This window comes from Melanostigma gelatinosum (assembly GCF_949748355.1).
Source record: "Melanostigma gelatinosum genome assembly, chromosome: 16".
In the NCBI taxonomy this organism is placed as follows: Eukaryota; Metazoa; Chordata; class Actinopteri; order Perciformes; family Zoarcidae; genus Melanostigma; species Melanostigma gelatinosum.
Window position 1 is genome coordinate 1,731,822 of NC_136649.1, and position 18,462 is coordinate 1,750,283.

Below are 18,462 nucleotides of genomic sequence, written 5' to 3' on the forward strand. Positions count from 1 at the left end.
CCTCTGGCGTCAAGAGCTCGGCAGACCGCCACCCGAGGGTCAGGCTGTGAGGAAGACCACCACCTGAGGGTCAGGCTGTGAGGAAGACCGGCCACCTGAGGGTCAGGCTGTGAGGAAGACCGGCCACCTGAGGGTCAGGCTGTGAGGAAGACCACCACCCGAGGGTCAGGCTGTGAGGAAGACCACCACCCGAGGGTCAGGCTGTGAGGAAGACCACCACCCGAGGGTCAGGCTGTGAGGAAGACCACCACCTGAGGGTCAGGCTGTGAGGAAGACCACCACCCGAGGGTCAGGCTGTGAGGAAGACCACCACCCGAGGGTCAGGCTGTGAGGAAGACCACCACCTGAGGGTCAGGCTGTGAGGAAGACCACCACCTGAGGGTCAGGCTGTGAGGAAGACCACCACCTGAGGGTCAGGCTGTGAGGAAGACCGGCCACCTGAGGGTCAGGCTGTGAGGAAGACCACCACCCGAGGGTCAGGCTGTGAGGAAGACCACCACCTGAGGGTCAGGCTGTGAGGAAGACCACCACCCGAGGGTCAGGCTGTGAGGAAGACCACCACCCGAGGGTCAGGCTGTGAGGATTACCGGCCACCTGAGGGTCAGGCTGTGAGGAAGACCACCACCCGAGGGTCAGGCTGTGAGGAAGACCACCACCCGAGGGTCAGGCTGTGAGGAAGACCACCACCCGAGGGTCAGGCTGTGAGGAAGACCACCACCCGAGGGTCAGGCTGTGAGGAAGACCGGCCACCCGAGGGTCAGGCTGTGAGGAAGACCACCACCCGAGGGTCAGGCTGTGAGGAAGACCACCACCCGAGGGTCAGGCTGTGAGGAAGACCGGCCACCCGAGGGTCAGGCTGTGAGGAAGACCACCACCCGAGGGTCAGGCTGTGAGGAAGACCGGCCACCTGAGGGTCAGGCTGTGAGGAAGACCACCACCCGAGGGTCAGGCTGTGAGGAAGACCGGCCACCCGAGGGTCAGGCTGTAAGGAAGACCACCACCTGAGGGTCAGGCTGTGAGGAAGACCACCACCTGAGGGTCAGGCTGTGAGGAAGACCGGCCACCCGAGGGTCAGGCTGTGAGGAAGACCGGCCACCCGAGGGTCAGGCTGTGAGGAAGACCACCACCCGAGGGTCAGGCTGTGAGGAAGACCACCACCCGAGGGTCAGGCTGTGAGGAAGACCGGCCACCCGAGGGTCAGGCTGTGAGGAAGACCACCACCCGAGGGTCAGGCTGTGAGGAAGACCGGCCACCCGAGGGTCAGGCTGTGAGGAAGACCACCACCCGAGGGTCAGGCTGTGAGGAAGACCACCACCCGAGGGTCAGGCTGTGAGGAAGACCACCACCCGAGGGTCAGGCTGTGAGGAAGACCGGCCACCTGAGGGTCAGGCTGTGAGGAAGACCACCACCCGAGGGTCAGGCTGTGAGGAAGACCGGCCACCCGAGGGTCAGGCTGTAAGGAAGACCACCACCTGAGGGTCAGGCTGTGAGGAAGACCACCACCTGAGGGTCAGGCTGTGAGGAAGACCGGCCACCCGAGGGTCAGGCTGTGAGGAAGACCACCACCCGAGGGTCAGGCTGTGAGGAAGACCGGCCACCTGAGGGTCAGGCTGTGAGGAAGACCACCACCCGAGGTTCAGGCTGTGAGGAAGACCGGCCACCCGAGGGTCAGGCTGTGAGGAAGACCACCACCTGAGGGTCAGGCTGTGAGGAAGACCACCACCTGAGGGTCAGGCTGTGAGGAAGACCGGCCACCCGAGGGTCAGGCTGTGAGGAAGACCGGCCACCCGAGGGTCAGGCTGTGAGGAAGACCACCACCCGAGGGTCAGGCTGTGAGGAAGACCGGCCACCTGAGGGTCAGGCTGTGAGGAAGACCACCACCTGAGGGTCAGGCTGTGAGGAAGACCGGCCACGCAAAGCAGCACCTTCAGAAAGGACCCGCTCTCAGGTGAAAGAGAGGACGCAGTAAAACTGCTTCAACCCTCCTGACACATGAACAGACCCAGTGTGAAGAACATGGACACCTCCTTCTTCCTGCATCAACAGCAGCTAGGAGTCATGAACTCAGTTCTAACAGGATGAAAGTACAGATTAAAACTCACGCTTACGTGCAAGAACACAAAGGACATGCTGTCAAATGTTCCACCAGCACAACCAACCCACAAAGTACCTTCTGCAAATACAACAGCAGCTCTGCTTCAATCGGTGCTTCTTCATTATAGAGCAGAGCGTTGGATGATTCCACGAGGAAACGTGTCATCAGAGGAGAGGAGAGCTACAGGAGTAGACTGCACGTACGCACACACACACACACACACACACCTTCAATGGGCCACCGTCAGTAACTTTAGGAGTCGAGCTTCCATCATGTGATGATGATCCTTCATGTGTAATTGTTGCCTCTGTGTGTCCACACCGTGAGCAGCGTGATGAACCACTGTGATGAGAGGATGAGACCGTTTGACTCTGACTGCCATTCGTCTGCGTTATTTTTGTGAAGACCTTCTGGGTCCTGTTCCTCAATAAAATCAAACTGACATAAGGAATATCAGTAGAACCAGCTCGGGAACATCACCCTGCTCACAGTAAGTCTATGTTCATTCCATTCGTCTCGACACGGATGTTGTTTTGTTCGTTGTTGATTTAAGATTTCTGTTTTTAGCTGTTTTTAGCTTTAAAAAACAGCGTTTCCCACAAGCCCTTAACCGTGCTGATAAAACAGTCCAATGGAGATCTATGACAGGTGGGCTGAACGTGTCAACACCTCATGGACAGAGGAGAGCTCATGTAGATGAGGGGTTATTGTGGGGTGTGGTGCATGAGCTGCCACGCTGGGACAAACACATACTGCAGCTTTAAAAGTGCTACAAACATGTAAGCAGTAAACCCAGCAACATGTTTCACCTTCATGACATGTTGCTGGTGGAACAGCAGCGGAGGTGGAGTCAGGACTATCCAATCTAAAATCGATGAAAAGATATCTGCGTATGAATTCAGAATCTGGATGCAACGGTAGCTAATGGGACTGTAAACAATAACCAGGACAAGGAGGAGGAGGTCTCAGCCCGGATATGAGCCGACTGCACCGGAGGTATTCTCTGGAGCCTCCAGACACGTATTGTCATCAGACCGACGGCTGTTGGCCTCTGATGGGACTTCAGCGCTCTAGTGTCCAGCCAACACGCTGCAGCCCACCGTCCACATTCAGATCAGGGTCCATGTGGTATCAAGAAGGTGGAAACATCTGATCACAGCAGAAGGATTCGCCCCGTTGCTCTCGGTATGAACAGACGGTGATTTTATAATACCAGGGAGGGACAATGTCATCTTTTGACCTTCAAAAATCTTTAAAAAGATGAAACACAATCATTTAAAAGATAAAGCTGCACTCTGTAGTTCTTTGAAAACTAGCTGTATAAGGTTGCTACATATGAGTACAGCATGAGCTAAAAGCATTGGTTACCTCAGGGCCTCTGCAGGTATCCTGGTTCTCTGAGCCGGACCACTGGAGGCCGGATTTATACACTTCAACCGTGTCATGTCCAGTTCTGTTGCTGTAGTCTTTGGTCTGGATCTCCTGCTACATGTTCCACATAGCGGTAGTCTCAGTTAGTCTGTGCTCCTCTCCGCTGTCACACACTCTGAGGTTCCCCACACGTCTTTTTCTTTCCAACAAAGGGCGTCAAGAAGTCCACGAGTTCTGCTTCCCCTCGCCGTGTGGACGCTGCAGATTGTTGTTAATAAGAAGCCTTTTCCAAAAGGCTTTCTTCTTGAAAACGTGTCTATTGACACTTTACAGTTCTTTGAACTTTGACCAGCATTTATTCTCAATGACATGAAAGCTGACGATCATATTTAAAATTGTGACAAAAAAATGAATCTTAGATTGAGCATTGTAGTCCTATTGCACTTAGGCTTATTCTTTGTGATAAGTACTTTGATAATTATCAGATCATTATTTTGATACTGTAAAGAAGCATGATGTGAGGTTTGATGACGTAGCTCAGAATGCGTACAAGCATCAGGAACATGTGGGATTTGTGGTTTGCTGATGTGTGTGCTCCTCTAGATCCCTTCCATCCTAGTAGATGATGATATTGAAGGATGCACTGCTGTTAGCAGATTTAGTTGAATTGTTTTTAAAAAGCGATTAAGATTTGTTGCAAAGCCACTGAATCGGTCCTGTTTGCGCATGATGATCAAAGGTCAGGTGAGACATAACTCCTCCCTATGTGGGGGGGGGTTCGTCGTACCGGAGCATGATGTTGAAGGACCGGGCAAAGTTGTTGGAGAGGGAGCAGCTGTTGCCTCCGTCCATGAGGGGCAGCAGGAAGGCCAGGAGCAGCAGAGCCAGGAGGAGGAGCCACAGAGGAAGAGCCAGCCGACACACCCGCCGACTCAAGCCGGGCTTCTGCAACAACACGTTACAACTTATTGTTGCATTTCCATCAATGCACACGCCACACACCCACATTGATTCTGATAATCACATCCCAACAGTTGGTTTTGGGTTAACTATTCCCGTCCTGACTGTAATACATTACGTATTATTAGCCTTCAGCCTGCCTCTCCCTCTCTTATTGGTCATGGCTTCAGGCCAGGTCCTGACATCATAAATCATCAAAAAAAGAAAAATCAAGTTGGATTTTCATGAGAATTGAAGGATCACGTATTACACGGAAACCCAACTTGTCAAGCTTTAATTTATGCATTTGTAAGCAAGAGCACGGACCAATCAGAGGAGCTGCTGGCAGCTACTGGCAGGACTTTGGTGCGTGTGTGTGACGACATAGAGAATGGACGATGGCGGCTCCTAAGGAGGTGAGTGTAGCTGCAGCAGCACCAGTTCTACAGAGCAAAGAACCACACGGAAGGCTTTCCTCGGTGGAAGACCTTTTGGCTCTCCTCCCAACATGATTTGAGTTTGATTGACCGATGTTATGTTTATTTTCTTTGATATGGACATCACAGTAGCATTAGAATTGTAACATTTATGCACAAGGACCAGATGCACTGTTTAGTATTTGTAGCGAAACGCTAATTTACAACAACCACGCTTTCACAAAAAAAAGTTAAAATAGAAAAAGTAAAATACGTCCACAAATATAACACGTGTGTCTACAAGGGTGTGAGAACAATGTTTCTCTTGTAGCCATGATTTAATACCTCTATTAAAAACATAAAAATTGTGTTGCATTTTCGATTCAGTTGGTAGACAGTGCCATAGTTATGCTCTGTTTTGGTCAGCGGCCTTGCTAGATGTTCTGGAAGACGTATAAATAACTATCATCGGCATACATCTGGCAGCCAACCCCAGGACAGCTCTCAGGTAGGTCGTTGATATACATGCTAAATAGCACAGGACCTAGAACTGACCCCTGGGGTATCCCCATGCTATTGGCACGGATGGTGGACTTTTCCCCATTGACTCTCACACATTGTACTCTTCCCCTGAGGTACGAGTCAAACCATTGTGAGGCATGATCAGAAAATTGGAAAGTTTGTATATCAACAGTATGGAAAGCCCCTTTTAAGTCTAATAAAACTGCTCCCACAGCATGACCTTTATCCAAAAGACCTGTTCTTTTGTTCAATTCGATGGCAGTTTGCAGTCTCAGTAGAATGTTTGGGTCTGAATCCAAATAGTTGTTGATACAGTAACTGATTTGTCTCTAGATGCATTATGAGTTGCGCTGCTTTTTCCAGTATCTTGGAGACAGCTGGGAGGATGGCGATGGGTCTGTAACTGCATGTCAAGTCTTGCTCACCAGATTTAAAGGTTGGACTGATAACGGCTGTGTTCCAGGTCTCAGGGAAGTTCACAAGGTGTGTTATTGGCTCAAGTAGTTGGGTTCTGTTTTTCTTTATCAGTGCAGAATCAAGTTGATGGAAGTCCTTGGCCTTTGAGTTACTGAAGTGACTCATCATTTTGTGACGGTTCATTCAATCCCCTGCCAAGTATTCATTTTTTCGTAAGGAAAACAAGCTGTGGCAATATTGGAAGAAAACAAAAAGGACTCCACATGCTTTACGTATTGAACTAGTTGCATAGTTCATAGCTAATGAAAGAGCTGGATGCTACTTGATGGAGGTATGATAGAAATCATGAAAGGAAACTACAACAGCAGTCTCTCTCTGGCAGCATCAGGTCGACCTCATTAACTCTTTTAAACTTGATTTACTCTACTGGTAAAGAACCAGGTGCCACATACATGTTGTCATCTGAGGCATCAGATTGACAAAGACTGGCTTCGCATAAATACACCGGTGGGAGCTTTATTTACCCAGTGGAAGAGAGAACCAGGTATGTATTGCAAATTACATTCCTTGTTTTTAGAAGTATATAAGTATCAAATTCTAACAAAAAGCCTCCGTTTTTCATATCTGCCTTAACAATCAACAATATGTGTTGACTGTTGATCGAACACTTGTGTTTGTTAAGTCTCAGTCATACCGTACGAGTTTAAACTGGAATAACATGACAAACAAACGTCATTATCACAAGTAAATAATATATGAACCATTGGAACATCACTGTAGAGTAGAGCGTGTAACACTCAGATACTGTTGCTTGTTTATCTAAAGCAATGATGACATGCTACAGTTGCTGTGATTAAAGATGTCTATCAGAACTTCAGTTGGATTCTCGTGTACGTCTCTCTTCTATTGGCAAAATGAGATGGATTATCTTTCTCTGCATCTTATAAATGAAACTACAAAGTGCGTAGAAACTACAATTTCTCGTCTCTTAACGATCATAAAACCCCAATGTGTAGCATTTATGTTGATCTCGTAGCAGAAATTAAATATAATGTTCAGAGCTATCTTTTCATGTGTGTAATCACCTGAAATTAAGAACAGTTGTGTTTTTGTCATTTTACAATGAGCCCTTCATATGTACATAGCGAGCAGGTCCTCTTCATGGAGTCCTCCATGTTTCTACAGTAGCCCAGAAGGGACAAACCAAACACCGGCTCTAGAGAGACTTTCATGTTTTCACGTTACTTGAAGGCCACCGCAGCTCTCCATGTGAAACCGTGGTAACGTGAGCTGCAGAGTGCAAAAGCCTGGTTCCACCAGCCGCCATCTGACCTCCGTAGATTCATCGTGGTGCGGACGGCCTCTGAGCGAGGCGAAATCGGCGGCTCACGTTACCACAGTCTTGCAGAGGGAGAGGTGAGTGGAGGGTATTCAGCTGGTTGCAATCTGCAACCACGCCGCAGAATGCCTGTCTCTTTAAGACAGAACTCTTTCTTTGATATTTGCCTTAAAGACTGCACATCCAGATGTGCCTCAACTGCTATTTTAGCTTCCTACCTCATATTCTTCACTATTTTTCAATGATTTTTTAAATGTTATATTCATCAGCTCAGAAACATATTTTGTTATCAACAAACACTGGCAGAGAGAAGGCCTGGTAAGTAAAGGGAATCTGAGGAGTTGTAAGATGAAAGCAGAAGCAGTCCGCCCACAGAGTCAAACATCATGTACCACAGTCAACTGATTCAGGCTCCAACACTCTGAATCCTACGCCCATCTTTCACCTTCTGAACACTGCGTCACACAGAATCACTGGAAATAACTTCATGTACAACTAAACTGTTTCCTGAAGATACAATTCACTGAGGCACCAAACACAAATACACCAGACAACCGATGGGCTGCTGTTGTGTGAATATGATTTACCCATTAAATCATTACACCAACACACTGTAATAATAAACAAATCTAACAACTGTAGTTCCTTCATACAACAGGGTTAGAAAAATATCATTTTAAAAACTGTTCACTAAGTACAGTCGGTCAAAGTTGGTAGTACTTTACATTTCAGCACAGTAATAACATGGTAATAGTGGGGTAATAGTTTATAATAAAGAGGTAATAATATAGTAATACCATGTGATTAGCTAAATATTTGCCATGTAATAGCATTTTGCAGCCCTGATTCATGGTTATTACAGAGTAACACTAACTCATGATGAATTTCAGTCTTTTGACTGATTCTGACTTCCAATAATTGTGATGTGATGTTGAAGGTATTTTACTGATAGGAGCCTATAATATCGTGAAAACATCGTCCTATATTATCTCACTGTTATCAGGGTACTCAGGGTATTAAGCCATTACTATCATCATATTACCATTTTTAAATCCAAAAATTGCACTGATATAACAAGTCTATTATTTACAGGTCACCATATTGTTACCAAAGTATTCCTATGGCGAATGCCATTGGCCTTGCTCAGAGGCCATTCTTACCATAATACTACTACTATAGGAGCAACAGAAGTCAGGAGGCGGCTGGTGGTGCCACGCTTTTACACTCTGCGGCTCAGGTTACCATAGTTTCACAAGCATGTCAGAGAACTACAGTGGCCTTCAGGTAACGTCAAAATGTGTAGAGCTAATGTGCAGTGTGTTCATTGTAGGCTACCGTAGAAACATGGCGGTCAACCTGACGGACTCTGTGAAGAGGACCAACCTGTCTGATTGTGCTTCCTGCATCACAATCACTTTGTTGTCACCATTGATAAAGCTGATGGTGAATCTACAACCTAGTTGTAAGAACACAAGTCACCTGGATCGCCTCCATCGTCAATGTAAACAACTGGACAGGAGTTTTACTTCAAATCCCACTTCACCAGTGCTTTCATAGTTACCTTACGAGTACTGCTTCCACCACATTTACCATAATTAGTTTAACAGTTGTGCTGAAAATTAGAGTAAATCCCATAGAATAGGAGTCACGGGTGAGTTTAGTTAAAAGAAGAGTGATACCAAATCAGGGCTGGGATTGAATAGCATAGGAACCTACAACGATAACATTTGTCAGCTTTTATCTTAAGAAACATTTTCAAGTGTTTAAATACAAGCCTCGAGGTACATGCACAGTGTGTGGGACTGTGTGTGTAAAGGTGAATGATTGATGGAAGAGGAAGTGAAACGAGCTAATCATACCTCTCGATGGCAAACAGACACAGGACAAAGGTATGTGTTCATGTGTTCCTTAGACTCAGCTTCCTGTGACTGAGGGCCGGGTATCCTTTGAACCTTACCAGTAGCAAAGCAGTACCCTTAAAGTGCTCAAGAGTACTTCATTTGATACATTCTGTTGTGTACTTCATTTGATACTCATCACGTGAGTGGAAACATTTAGTTGCGTAAAATGCCAACACCACCCCATTTACTTTCTATCAGATGCCAAAAGGCATGTAGTGTATAGCCATACTTTCCAACTCCGTCAGAAAGACTGCACTGGACTCCACCCAGCGCAGACTGTATGGGTAGTAGCTGCTGCGGTAATTATACTTGGCATTAAATCCTAATGCCTAACCCCTAAACATGTTCTCGTAGAAACCCAAAATACAAGTATGAGCCTTCAAAGGAAGATGCCGTGTCACCTTTAAATGGAGGATTTGTGCCTGCCAACATTGTAGGGCTGGACCTACCTTTACTCTTTTAATCCACATGGGATTCACAATACTCTACTTTTCTACAACATTTGATTGATCGCTCCAATCAATGGAACTCAACATTTCCTGCAGACATTGTACAGTAAAATCCTTACAGTACTTCTTACACTATGCTTTCTTTGAGTTCATGAATTAAACATATCTGCTTGTGGTTATAAGACTTAAAGCAAGGGGGGGGATTTGCTTGACTTGATGCCAGTCCTGGCTGTTCAGGTCAGGTGTTCGGCTCCCAACAATAGTCGATTAATCAATTAGACAGAAAATGACTGTTTCTATATGTTGATATCATTTCTCGTGCTCCTCTCTCTTACACATCATTCTACAGACGCGGGACTGTTGGTTGGACACAAGACATCAGTTTGGGCTCTTTCTCTGATAAGTTACAGACTACATCTGTAATCAGAAAATAAACTGATAACTGTGGCATGCAGACCATGAGCTGATTCTATGAACGTGTTGTGTAAGTAGAGTAGTGCTACTCGTTAGCTGGTGGAGCATCATGCCTGTCCAGTTATAGTGACCATCTCTTTAGCAACACTTCATAGTTTGGTGTTACCTTCTGCACTTTGGCTGCGAAGGCCGGCTCCTCTTGTTTGGCTTGGATTCTCTGCAGAGATATAAAACAGAGTTACACACATCAACCTTGTTCAAAGTTCAAACCACAGGGATGGCTTTCACAAATCACATGAGATTCTGCAAACATTTGTTTTTGTTTGGTTCCACCACATCTGGAGAACACTGTCAGTAAGTCCACTGAGCAGCAGCTTCTCTACAGACTGTGACTGTGTGAGCAGAGCACTAAATGGTGTTACACCGCCACCGTGTGGGCAATCCTGTGACAACACATCACAGTGAGGACACGTCAGGTAATGCATGAGGACCCATTTACAGGCAGGTTCCAAAACATCCCTGCTCTGGATTTAAGATTTGTTTCAGATCAGATTTGACAATTCTGCTGCATCCAAGAAGCTCAAACTGCAACACAAACAACAAATGTAGGAAACAAGGATGTAAACATTTGACATACCATTACCCTCACTGCAGACATTATATAAAGACTAGGGGTGTAACGGTTCACAAAACTCACGGTTGGGTTGGGTACGATACAGTGGAGCCACGGTTCGGTACGTTTCGGTACAGTAGAAAACTATAAATGCCAGAGAAATGTACTTGATTTTAAAATATATTTATTCATTACAACTAACATCATGAAGTTATTCTTTGACTTTGAACAATGATGGAACTATACCTGAGTGACTCATCTTCTGGGGTGTCTTCTTAGCAACACATAAGCATAAAAAACAAAAACTGCTCCTTAATGTTATGTAGTATTGTTACTTACATCTTGTATTGTTACTTACAAAAGAGATTTTTAATCTCAATGGGACTACCTGGTTAAATAAAGGTTTAAAAAAATAAAAATTCTTCTTTTTTTTTTATTCAAACGTATTCGGTTCGTCATGTGTACCGAACCATGAGCCTCGTACCGAACAGTTCAATACAAATACGCGTATCGTTACACCCCTAATAAAGATCCGTCAGCCTACATTTGATCTGCCATCTCAATGTAATCGTTCTAGATGGTGGAACCCTACACCTCAGTGTTTACACACACAATCCTATCTGTTATCACCTGCACCAATATCCTCCTTAGCTCCCAGAGCTGAACCTGAGAGTGCCCTGACCATGCACTCATGCACGGTCAGCTGCACCATGCACATGCTGCAGCTGACCATGCACATGCTGCACCATGCGCTCATGCACTCATGCACGGTCAGCTGCACCATGCGCTCGTGCACGGTCAGCTGCAGCATGCACATGCTGCAGCTGACCCAGAACACACTGGGTTAGTGCTGCGCTGCAGGAAAGTCATGCAGATTTGTCTCTTTTCCAACGTTACTCTGTAATGTTTGCATGGTAACAGAGGAGCAACAGTTGGATTGGAGCATCAGGAACTATAATGACATTTACCTGTTGTGGTTGGACACATCCAGTCACACCAGGAACTATATGCCTACATGCTCCTCGTTGTTTATCACAAAACCATATGAAAAAGATTTGTTTCTACATCAAGCTAACACTTGTGTTGTGAATGGTCTCAATCTGACTCAGAACTAATGTCACTCACTTCAGAGACAGGATGAAGGCATCTCAGACATCAATCAATGACAGAGTGAGACTCCCAGATACAGCAGCCTCAACAGCCAATAACAGGAGAGACATCCAGCCTCAGCCACATTCATTAAACGCTCCGAACCGGAGATAACCAATATGGTGAATGACATCTGTGCGTAAATGAGCGTATATAATAAATATATATATTACACTATACTCTTATATTAAAGTCCTGCTTTCAGAGATACATACAGAAAGGTCTGTGATATGTATCAGCATCAGGAATGGGGACACGTAACGAGTGCTATTCGTGATGGCCGCGTGGGTTTCCTCCGGGCACTCCGGTTTCCCCCACCTCGGAAAAACATGCAAAGGAATGAATGGTGAATGCTTGGTGTGAATGCGAGTGAATGCTTGGTGTTGGTCGGAGGGGCCGTTGTGCACAAATTAGTTGCCACGCTTCCGTCAGTCTGCCCCAGGGCAGCTGTGGCTACAGACGTAGCTTACCACCACCGGTATGACTGGGCGAATGGTGTGCATGGAACCCTGTAAAGCGTCTCTGAGTACTTAGAAAAGCGCTATATAAAATAAAGGATTATTATTATTATTATTATTATGTCAGTGAAATAAAGAGCAAAGGGTTCCATGTGAAAAACGTCTCGATGACAAATGATTTCAGATGTTCATATTTTAATAGCATCAATAGCCAATTGGTGCTATGGTTAGGCCATATGCATACATTTAGAATGACGATAGTCTATCATTTGTCTAATATAAGGTCGCATCTTCAAACTCAAAACTGTGCCAAAGTTATGAAATATACAATGGATTAGTGATAAGACTGAGGCTTGGATAGCAGCAGACTGCTATGACAGGTCTGGTCATAGGAGTGAGTGAATGTGGCACGTTCTCCTGACTCACTCAAACAAACCACTGAAGAGCCAATCAAAGTGGTTCTTGCATGAGAGCAATCAAGATCAAGTCTGAAGAACGTGGAGTGGACTTTCTGAGTTTGGCATTGACTAAAGTACAATGGTTGGTTCTGCCAGGGTTCCCATGAGCAATGAGATTACTCTACCTCCTGTTTAGGATTATTGCTTGCATACAGAAAAAGCATTTAGAAGGAATCCTCTGTGAAGTCCACAATGCTAAGAGGAAGGCTCTGCTCTCACCTTGGCCCTGGACCTGACGTCTCCCACGTCCTTTAGTTTGGACTTGTAGAGCATCCAGCGGTAGCGGAGTTCCTCCAGACTCACATCCTCTGCTGGTCCAGAACCAGCCTCGCTGCCCGGACTCTCCTGGAGCAACAGCTGGAACTGCTCCTGACCCCAGCCCACTCCTGCCCTCAGAGCCTGCACCAGGACACAGCAGAGACGTTTAGGTGAGTGGACTAGAACAGGACATCCTGCTGTCTGAATGACAAGCAGCATGAGGTGCAACTAAACCTTGACCACCAGAGGGCAGTGTGAAGGTGCTGTTCAGCCCAAAGCTTTTTCTTTCTCTGTCGGTTTCCTTCCGTGATGTTTTCAGACACTATTAATAGCAACAGTGTGAGCCTGTCAGTGGCAAGACCAAGCACCTTTAGTGGACGTACATTACCGGTGCATAAGGGTTACAGTACAGCTCGTTTAGTGGCTGTAGCCGTCTACATTCATACCAAAACTATTTTTTAAATGTTCTCCCTGTTAGTCACTTGAGCCCCATTCCCACTGCACAGAGAACAGCCACTAACATCTGACTGCAAGTGACTTCATTCTAACTCTACATACACTAAATAAAACTCATCATAACAAACTCTGGTTTGAGAGTTTGAAAGAGGGACTGATTAAGTAACTGATGTAAGAAAATAAATAACCAGCGTAATATTTCCACTTTTTGCTAACTCTGCTTCTGGAGCCGGCCGGCTCATCCAAGATGTGACAAACACGGGAAAAAAGAAACAAACTGAGTATGCCTGTGTAACGTCACGGCATACGCACAGTTGCCATACAAGCTAATTATGATGGAAAAAGAATATTAGACACAAAACCATAAGGAAATTACCCTTTAACACTTGAAATACTGAGCATCAAATAACAACAACATGCTGCTGTATTTTCTAGAATCTTCAGCAGCAGCATGCAGCCGTGCTTGTGTTGTATCAGTTCATGCCAGCACAGTGACAGGAAGCTCAGCTTCTTCTCTAGCACCAATATAAACGTCAGTTCAGTTCAGACTCTATGCAGGGGTCTCAAACTCATCTTCACTCCGGGCCACATCAGCATCACGGTCGCCCTCAAAGGGCCGGTTGTAAATGTAAGACTGTGTAAATGTAACTACTCCTAACATATTGTTAAATAACTGTCTCTGCATTTGATTATTGTTTATTCAAGTGTTAAAATATTGTACATGCAGTTATATAAATGTAAACATATATTTCAGCACATTTCTGTTATTATAACTTAAATCCTTTTAATTTAGGGTTAAGAAACCCACATTACTCTATCAAAGATCAAACTATTAAAGAAAATAGCAAAGACAAATATCAAACAAGTTATTATTATGACAGTGTTTTAATGTCAACACAAACTCACCGTGAGCGTGTCCTGTCGGATCTGGACTTCTTTGGCGCCGAGTGTTGCTCCCTTGTTGCTGAAGATCCCTGAGAGCAGTTCATTCTCTTTGGACAGCCAGGCCTCAAACTCCCTCCTCCTGGACCTGTACTCCCCTGTGCCCCCCTAAAAAAAGACCCCAAACAACTCATGAAACTCTTTCACAACACACCCGAACACTATCAACCAGTAAGCGGTCACTTTGCGCCCTGTTTCAGATTTGGAGTGGCGATACTTGGCACATGTATGGCCTGAGGAAGGTCGTCTGTCACCAGATGTCCTTGCTTCTTGGTTTTCCGATTGATTTTATTTCTTCTGCCACACAAGAGGAGTAAAATGAACAGCCATTCAGAGCCCACCGATATCCTACAACTAAAGCCGGGCTCAGACTACCAGAGTTAGAAAAATCCCAACCGATGTTGAAATTGGGTTGCATTACACTCATAAGATGTTCTTCTCTCAGATCTTAAACGTACACACACTACAGGGTTTGGAAATAATTGCACATCACACACTACGGGATATCATTAAGATGATTGTGCCAGAGGGAGCAACGTCCTTTCATTCATGTCCGTCTCATTGGAGCAGACTTGTCTCTCTCGTGACATAACCATAACAGTTATCATCCAGATGCTCCTAAATATCAAACATGCTTTTTGGGGCGGCTGCGACTGGACTGCAAACGGTTCAAGAGGTTTAAGGCTGGATCTGTAAGCAGTCACGTTACCAGATAATCTGGGCCGAACATCGGTACCAACCAAGGTCCCGGACTGGACTTGTGCTCCGATTGTCTCCGAGGAGGGGGCAATCAGGGTTTAACAGCCCAAAACTCCTGTAGTCTGAGCCGGGCTTACAACTGGACCGATACAGAAAGGTGACATGGGATTCAGCCTCGACAGGCAGCCAGGGGCGCCATTTGTCATGGAACATTTCTTATTCACTTTTTATCCCCATAGCCAATGATACATGACTTGAGGTTGGATATTTCGGACACAGGGAGTTATCAGTACAAACTGTGCTGGTTCATCACATTCTGGTTAGTTGAGTAAAAGACTAATGGGAGAGAAGTGGACTACGAGGCCGAGAGAGCGCTGTCGTCATTAAGTACTGGCAGCAGCTTGGACCAGTTCACTGGATCAGTTTGGGGTGAATTGAGTGTTTGAGTTCCGTTGAAGTCTTTTGCACAACATAGAGGAAGGAAATACAACCCTTTAGTATTCCTGTGTGTCTGAGCGGAGGAACATTTACTTCTTCACTGAACGTGAACTATGAAAGTAAATGTACAGAGAAGAAGGCTCCAGATTGCTACTCTACCAATTGAACCAAGGGGCAGGAAGTATGACCGCTGCACAACATACCACTGGGTGTTGAGTTGGTGCTGTTGATGGCTTGGTCGGGTCCCTTCTGAACAGCATGAACGCTCCTCCTGCCTCCACGCTGCCTTCACCAGAGCTCATTCTTAGCCGCTCACTATAGCTGACCTTTGAGCTCAGCGATGTTCCCTCTCTGTCTCCAGCCAAGATGCTGCTGCTGCTGCTGCCCCCTGTTGATTTATCTCTGTCAAGGCTTCCAGTGGAACCTTTCTGGCCTGCTCTGCTGCCAATTCTCCAAGCGGACGAATCAACTTGGTCTCCTTTATCGGAGAGTCCGCTGTCCTCGTCCGTCCTTGATGGGCTCACATGTTTATCGTCTTGTGCAGCCAGAATGAGGTGACTTTCACGGTGGGCCTGGATCCGACCACCCTGCCCAGTCGTCACCCCCTCTCCCGCCTCTCCCTCCAGGCTCCCCCCCCCCCCTCCAGACCCAGAGCCGGCCAAGGCTCCATACATCCCAGTTGGTTCGTCTCGTTGTCGGCCTCTCTGGCCCCTGGAGCCTCCTGCCCTGCCCTGACTGGCTCCCTCCCCCAGACTGAGCTCTGTTGTCAGGGATGTGCTGTCTGCAGACAGACCTCCAACACTCCATGACCCAGACTGTGTCTGCTCTGTGGAACTGTTCAGCAGCCTGGGAGATAAAGAGAGACACAGGTTAAGTGCCTTCATGACTCACTTCAAAGTCTGAGTCTTAGTCACAAACACAAGAAAAGACGCAATGCTCCTCTAATTTCTCTAGCCTTCAACCAGCTTTTACTCTGATATAAAACTTCTAAAGAAGATGGATTTGTTTGTTTGTATGCATGCATTAATATTCAGTACAACAACCATTCATGAACACTTCAGTAACTGAGCTTGAATCTTCATTCTGGACCTTTAACTAAATGGCAAATTTGACAAGAGAATCTCAACTTGCTTGGTAAACACCAAGTGACCGGAGTTTTGGTAGCTACATGTAATACCAACAGTCACGAGAGCACTGTGGGCAGAACACTGACTGATGAGTAAAGCATTGATATCAAACATACATGTGTCTATGTAATATAATGAATGAATGATCCATTCCTTAACATGGACTTATTTCTCTTATTCTAAAGTCTTGAGCTTCCTGTTTTACATGTAACACCCAGTCACGCCTCGTCTCAAACCATAATCTGTGGAAATAACAGCAACAGGTGATAAAAGAATACTAAAAGTATAACTAGTACCTGTGAAGATTGAGACTCATATTGTACAGGGCAAACCAGGACTCTCGTAGGCGCTTAATGTCTCGCAGAATGTGGACCTGTCCCTCCTCTGAGGTCCTCTCCAGGACCCCCTGACCCTGGACTGCCATCTGCTGCAGCTGGAGCTCCTTCTCAGGAAACTCTCCAAGTGCTCTCTGTGGACGAGGACCATGCAGCACGTTAGAGGCGGCGGTGAGAGAGGAGACCGACAGCTACTCAGAGTGAACTTCATGGTGTGTGACACCTTGCATCCCTGTACAAGTGGTTTTCAACACGTGTCCAGAATGACACTGTAGGAAATTTGAGCGTCGAACTGTGTGTTTAGAAGTTATAATAAAAGTGTTTAATGATTCATATTTAAGAATTCATAATTAGTCATAATAATAAGTGTTTTGGATTAGCAGCTAGAAGTAGAATTTGAGACATGAAGCTTTTGCCCCGGCACTCTCCTCCTGTCTGGATCAGATGGCTCCCATCAAAACCAAAACTGTCTCATTCACACACTCAGCCCCCTGGTACACTCCCGAACTCCACCAGATGAAATCTCGAAAGCGCCAGCTTGAAAGACTCTGCAAGAAAAGCGGTTTAACAGTCCATCTCCAAGCCCTCTCCAACTACCTTCAACAGTACAAAGATGCTCTCGTCTCAGCCCGGTCCACCTGCTACTCACACCTCATACACTCTGGCTCTTCTAACCCAAAGGCTCTGTTCTCTACAATAAAGAAGCTTCTCAAACCCAAGGTCAACACCTCCACATCCTTCACAGTGAACAAATGCAGCTCTTTTCTTTCATTTTTCCAAACAAAAATTGACACCATCTACAGCAACCTGAACACCTCCCCCGCCTGTTCCATCTCTCCACCTGCCCCCCCCTCCACCCCTCAGCCCCTTTCTCAGTTCTCCCTTGTGTCCCCGTTGGAGCTGCCTAAATTCACAACTGGAATGAGAAGCTCCACCTGCATCCTGGATCCTATCCCATCTAACCTGGTCAAGGACTGTCTCCCAGCCACCTCACCACTCATCACAGTCATCATCAACTCCTCCCTCAGCTCCGGTTCAGTCCCCGACACACTTCAACTGGCTGCCGTCACCCCCATCCTCAAAAAACCTGGACTTGACCCTGACACCATGAGCAATTTCCGTCCCATTTCCAATCTTCCCTTTCTGTCAAAAATACTGGAACGCATTGTCGCCACACAACTCAAAGCCCACCTCATCTCCAACGATCTGTTCGAGCCATTTCAATCTGGTTTCCGCTCACAGCACAGCACTGAAACAGCCCTCCTTAAAGTCACCAACGACCTCCTCCTCTCCTCAGACGCTGGTCATCTCAGCATTCTCATCCTCACCGCAGCTTTTGACACCATCAACCACAACATCCTTCTCTCCCGCCTCGAATCCTCCCTCAACATCACCGGATCTGCTCTCTCCTGGATTAAATCATATCTCACAAACAGACAACAGTTCATCAGTATCAACAACTGCACCTCCTCCACTGCTCCTCTGTCTCAAGGCGTCCCCCAGGGTTCGGTGCTTGGTCCTCTTCTGTTCATCCTCTACTTGCTCCCTCTTGGTAACATCATACGTCAACATGGACTTCACTTTCACTGTTACGCCGATGATGTCCAACTCTATATCTCCACAAAAGCCATCACCACTGCTACTCACTCCACTCTCACCAGCTGCC

At 46.3% G+C, this 18,462-nt stretch overlaps 1 protein-coding gene across 1 annotated transcript in view; it reads right to left on the bottom strand.

Annotated features, from left to right (window-relative positions):
• Positions 1–1,747: 1,747 nt before the first annotated feature.
• The window catches only part of syne3 (spectrin repeat containing, nuclear envelope family member 3), a 57,418-nt gene continuing 40,703 nt past the window's right edge, over positions 1,748–18,462 (bottom strand). The window contains exons 13-18 of the mRNA XM_079286082.1: positions 16,758–16,930; positions 15,538–16,180; positions 14,162–14,305; positions 12,761–12,940; positions 10,030–10,080; positions 1,748–4,411 (exon numbers count right to left, since the gene is read on the bottom strand). Coding sequence (XP_079142208.1) covers positions 4,229–4,411; positions 10,030–10,080; positions 12,761–12,940; positions 14,162–14,305; positions 15,538–16,180; positions 16,758–16,930 — 1,374 coding nt within the window. The 3' untranslated portion in view covers positions 1,748–4,228. The remainder of the gene's footprint in view (positions 4,412–10,029; positions 10,081–12,760; positions 12,941–14,161; positions 14,306–15,537; positions 16,181–16,757; positions 16,931–18,462) is intronic.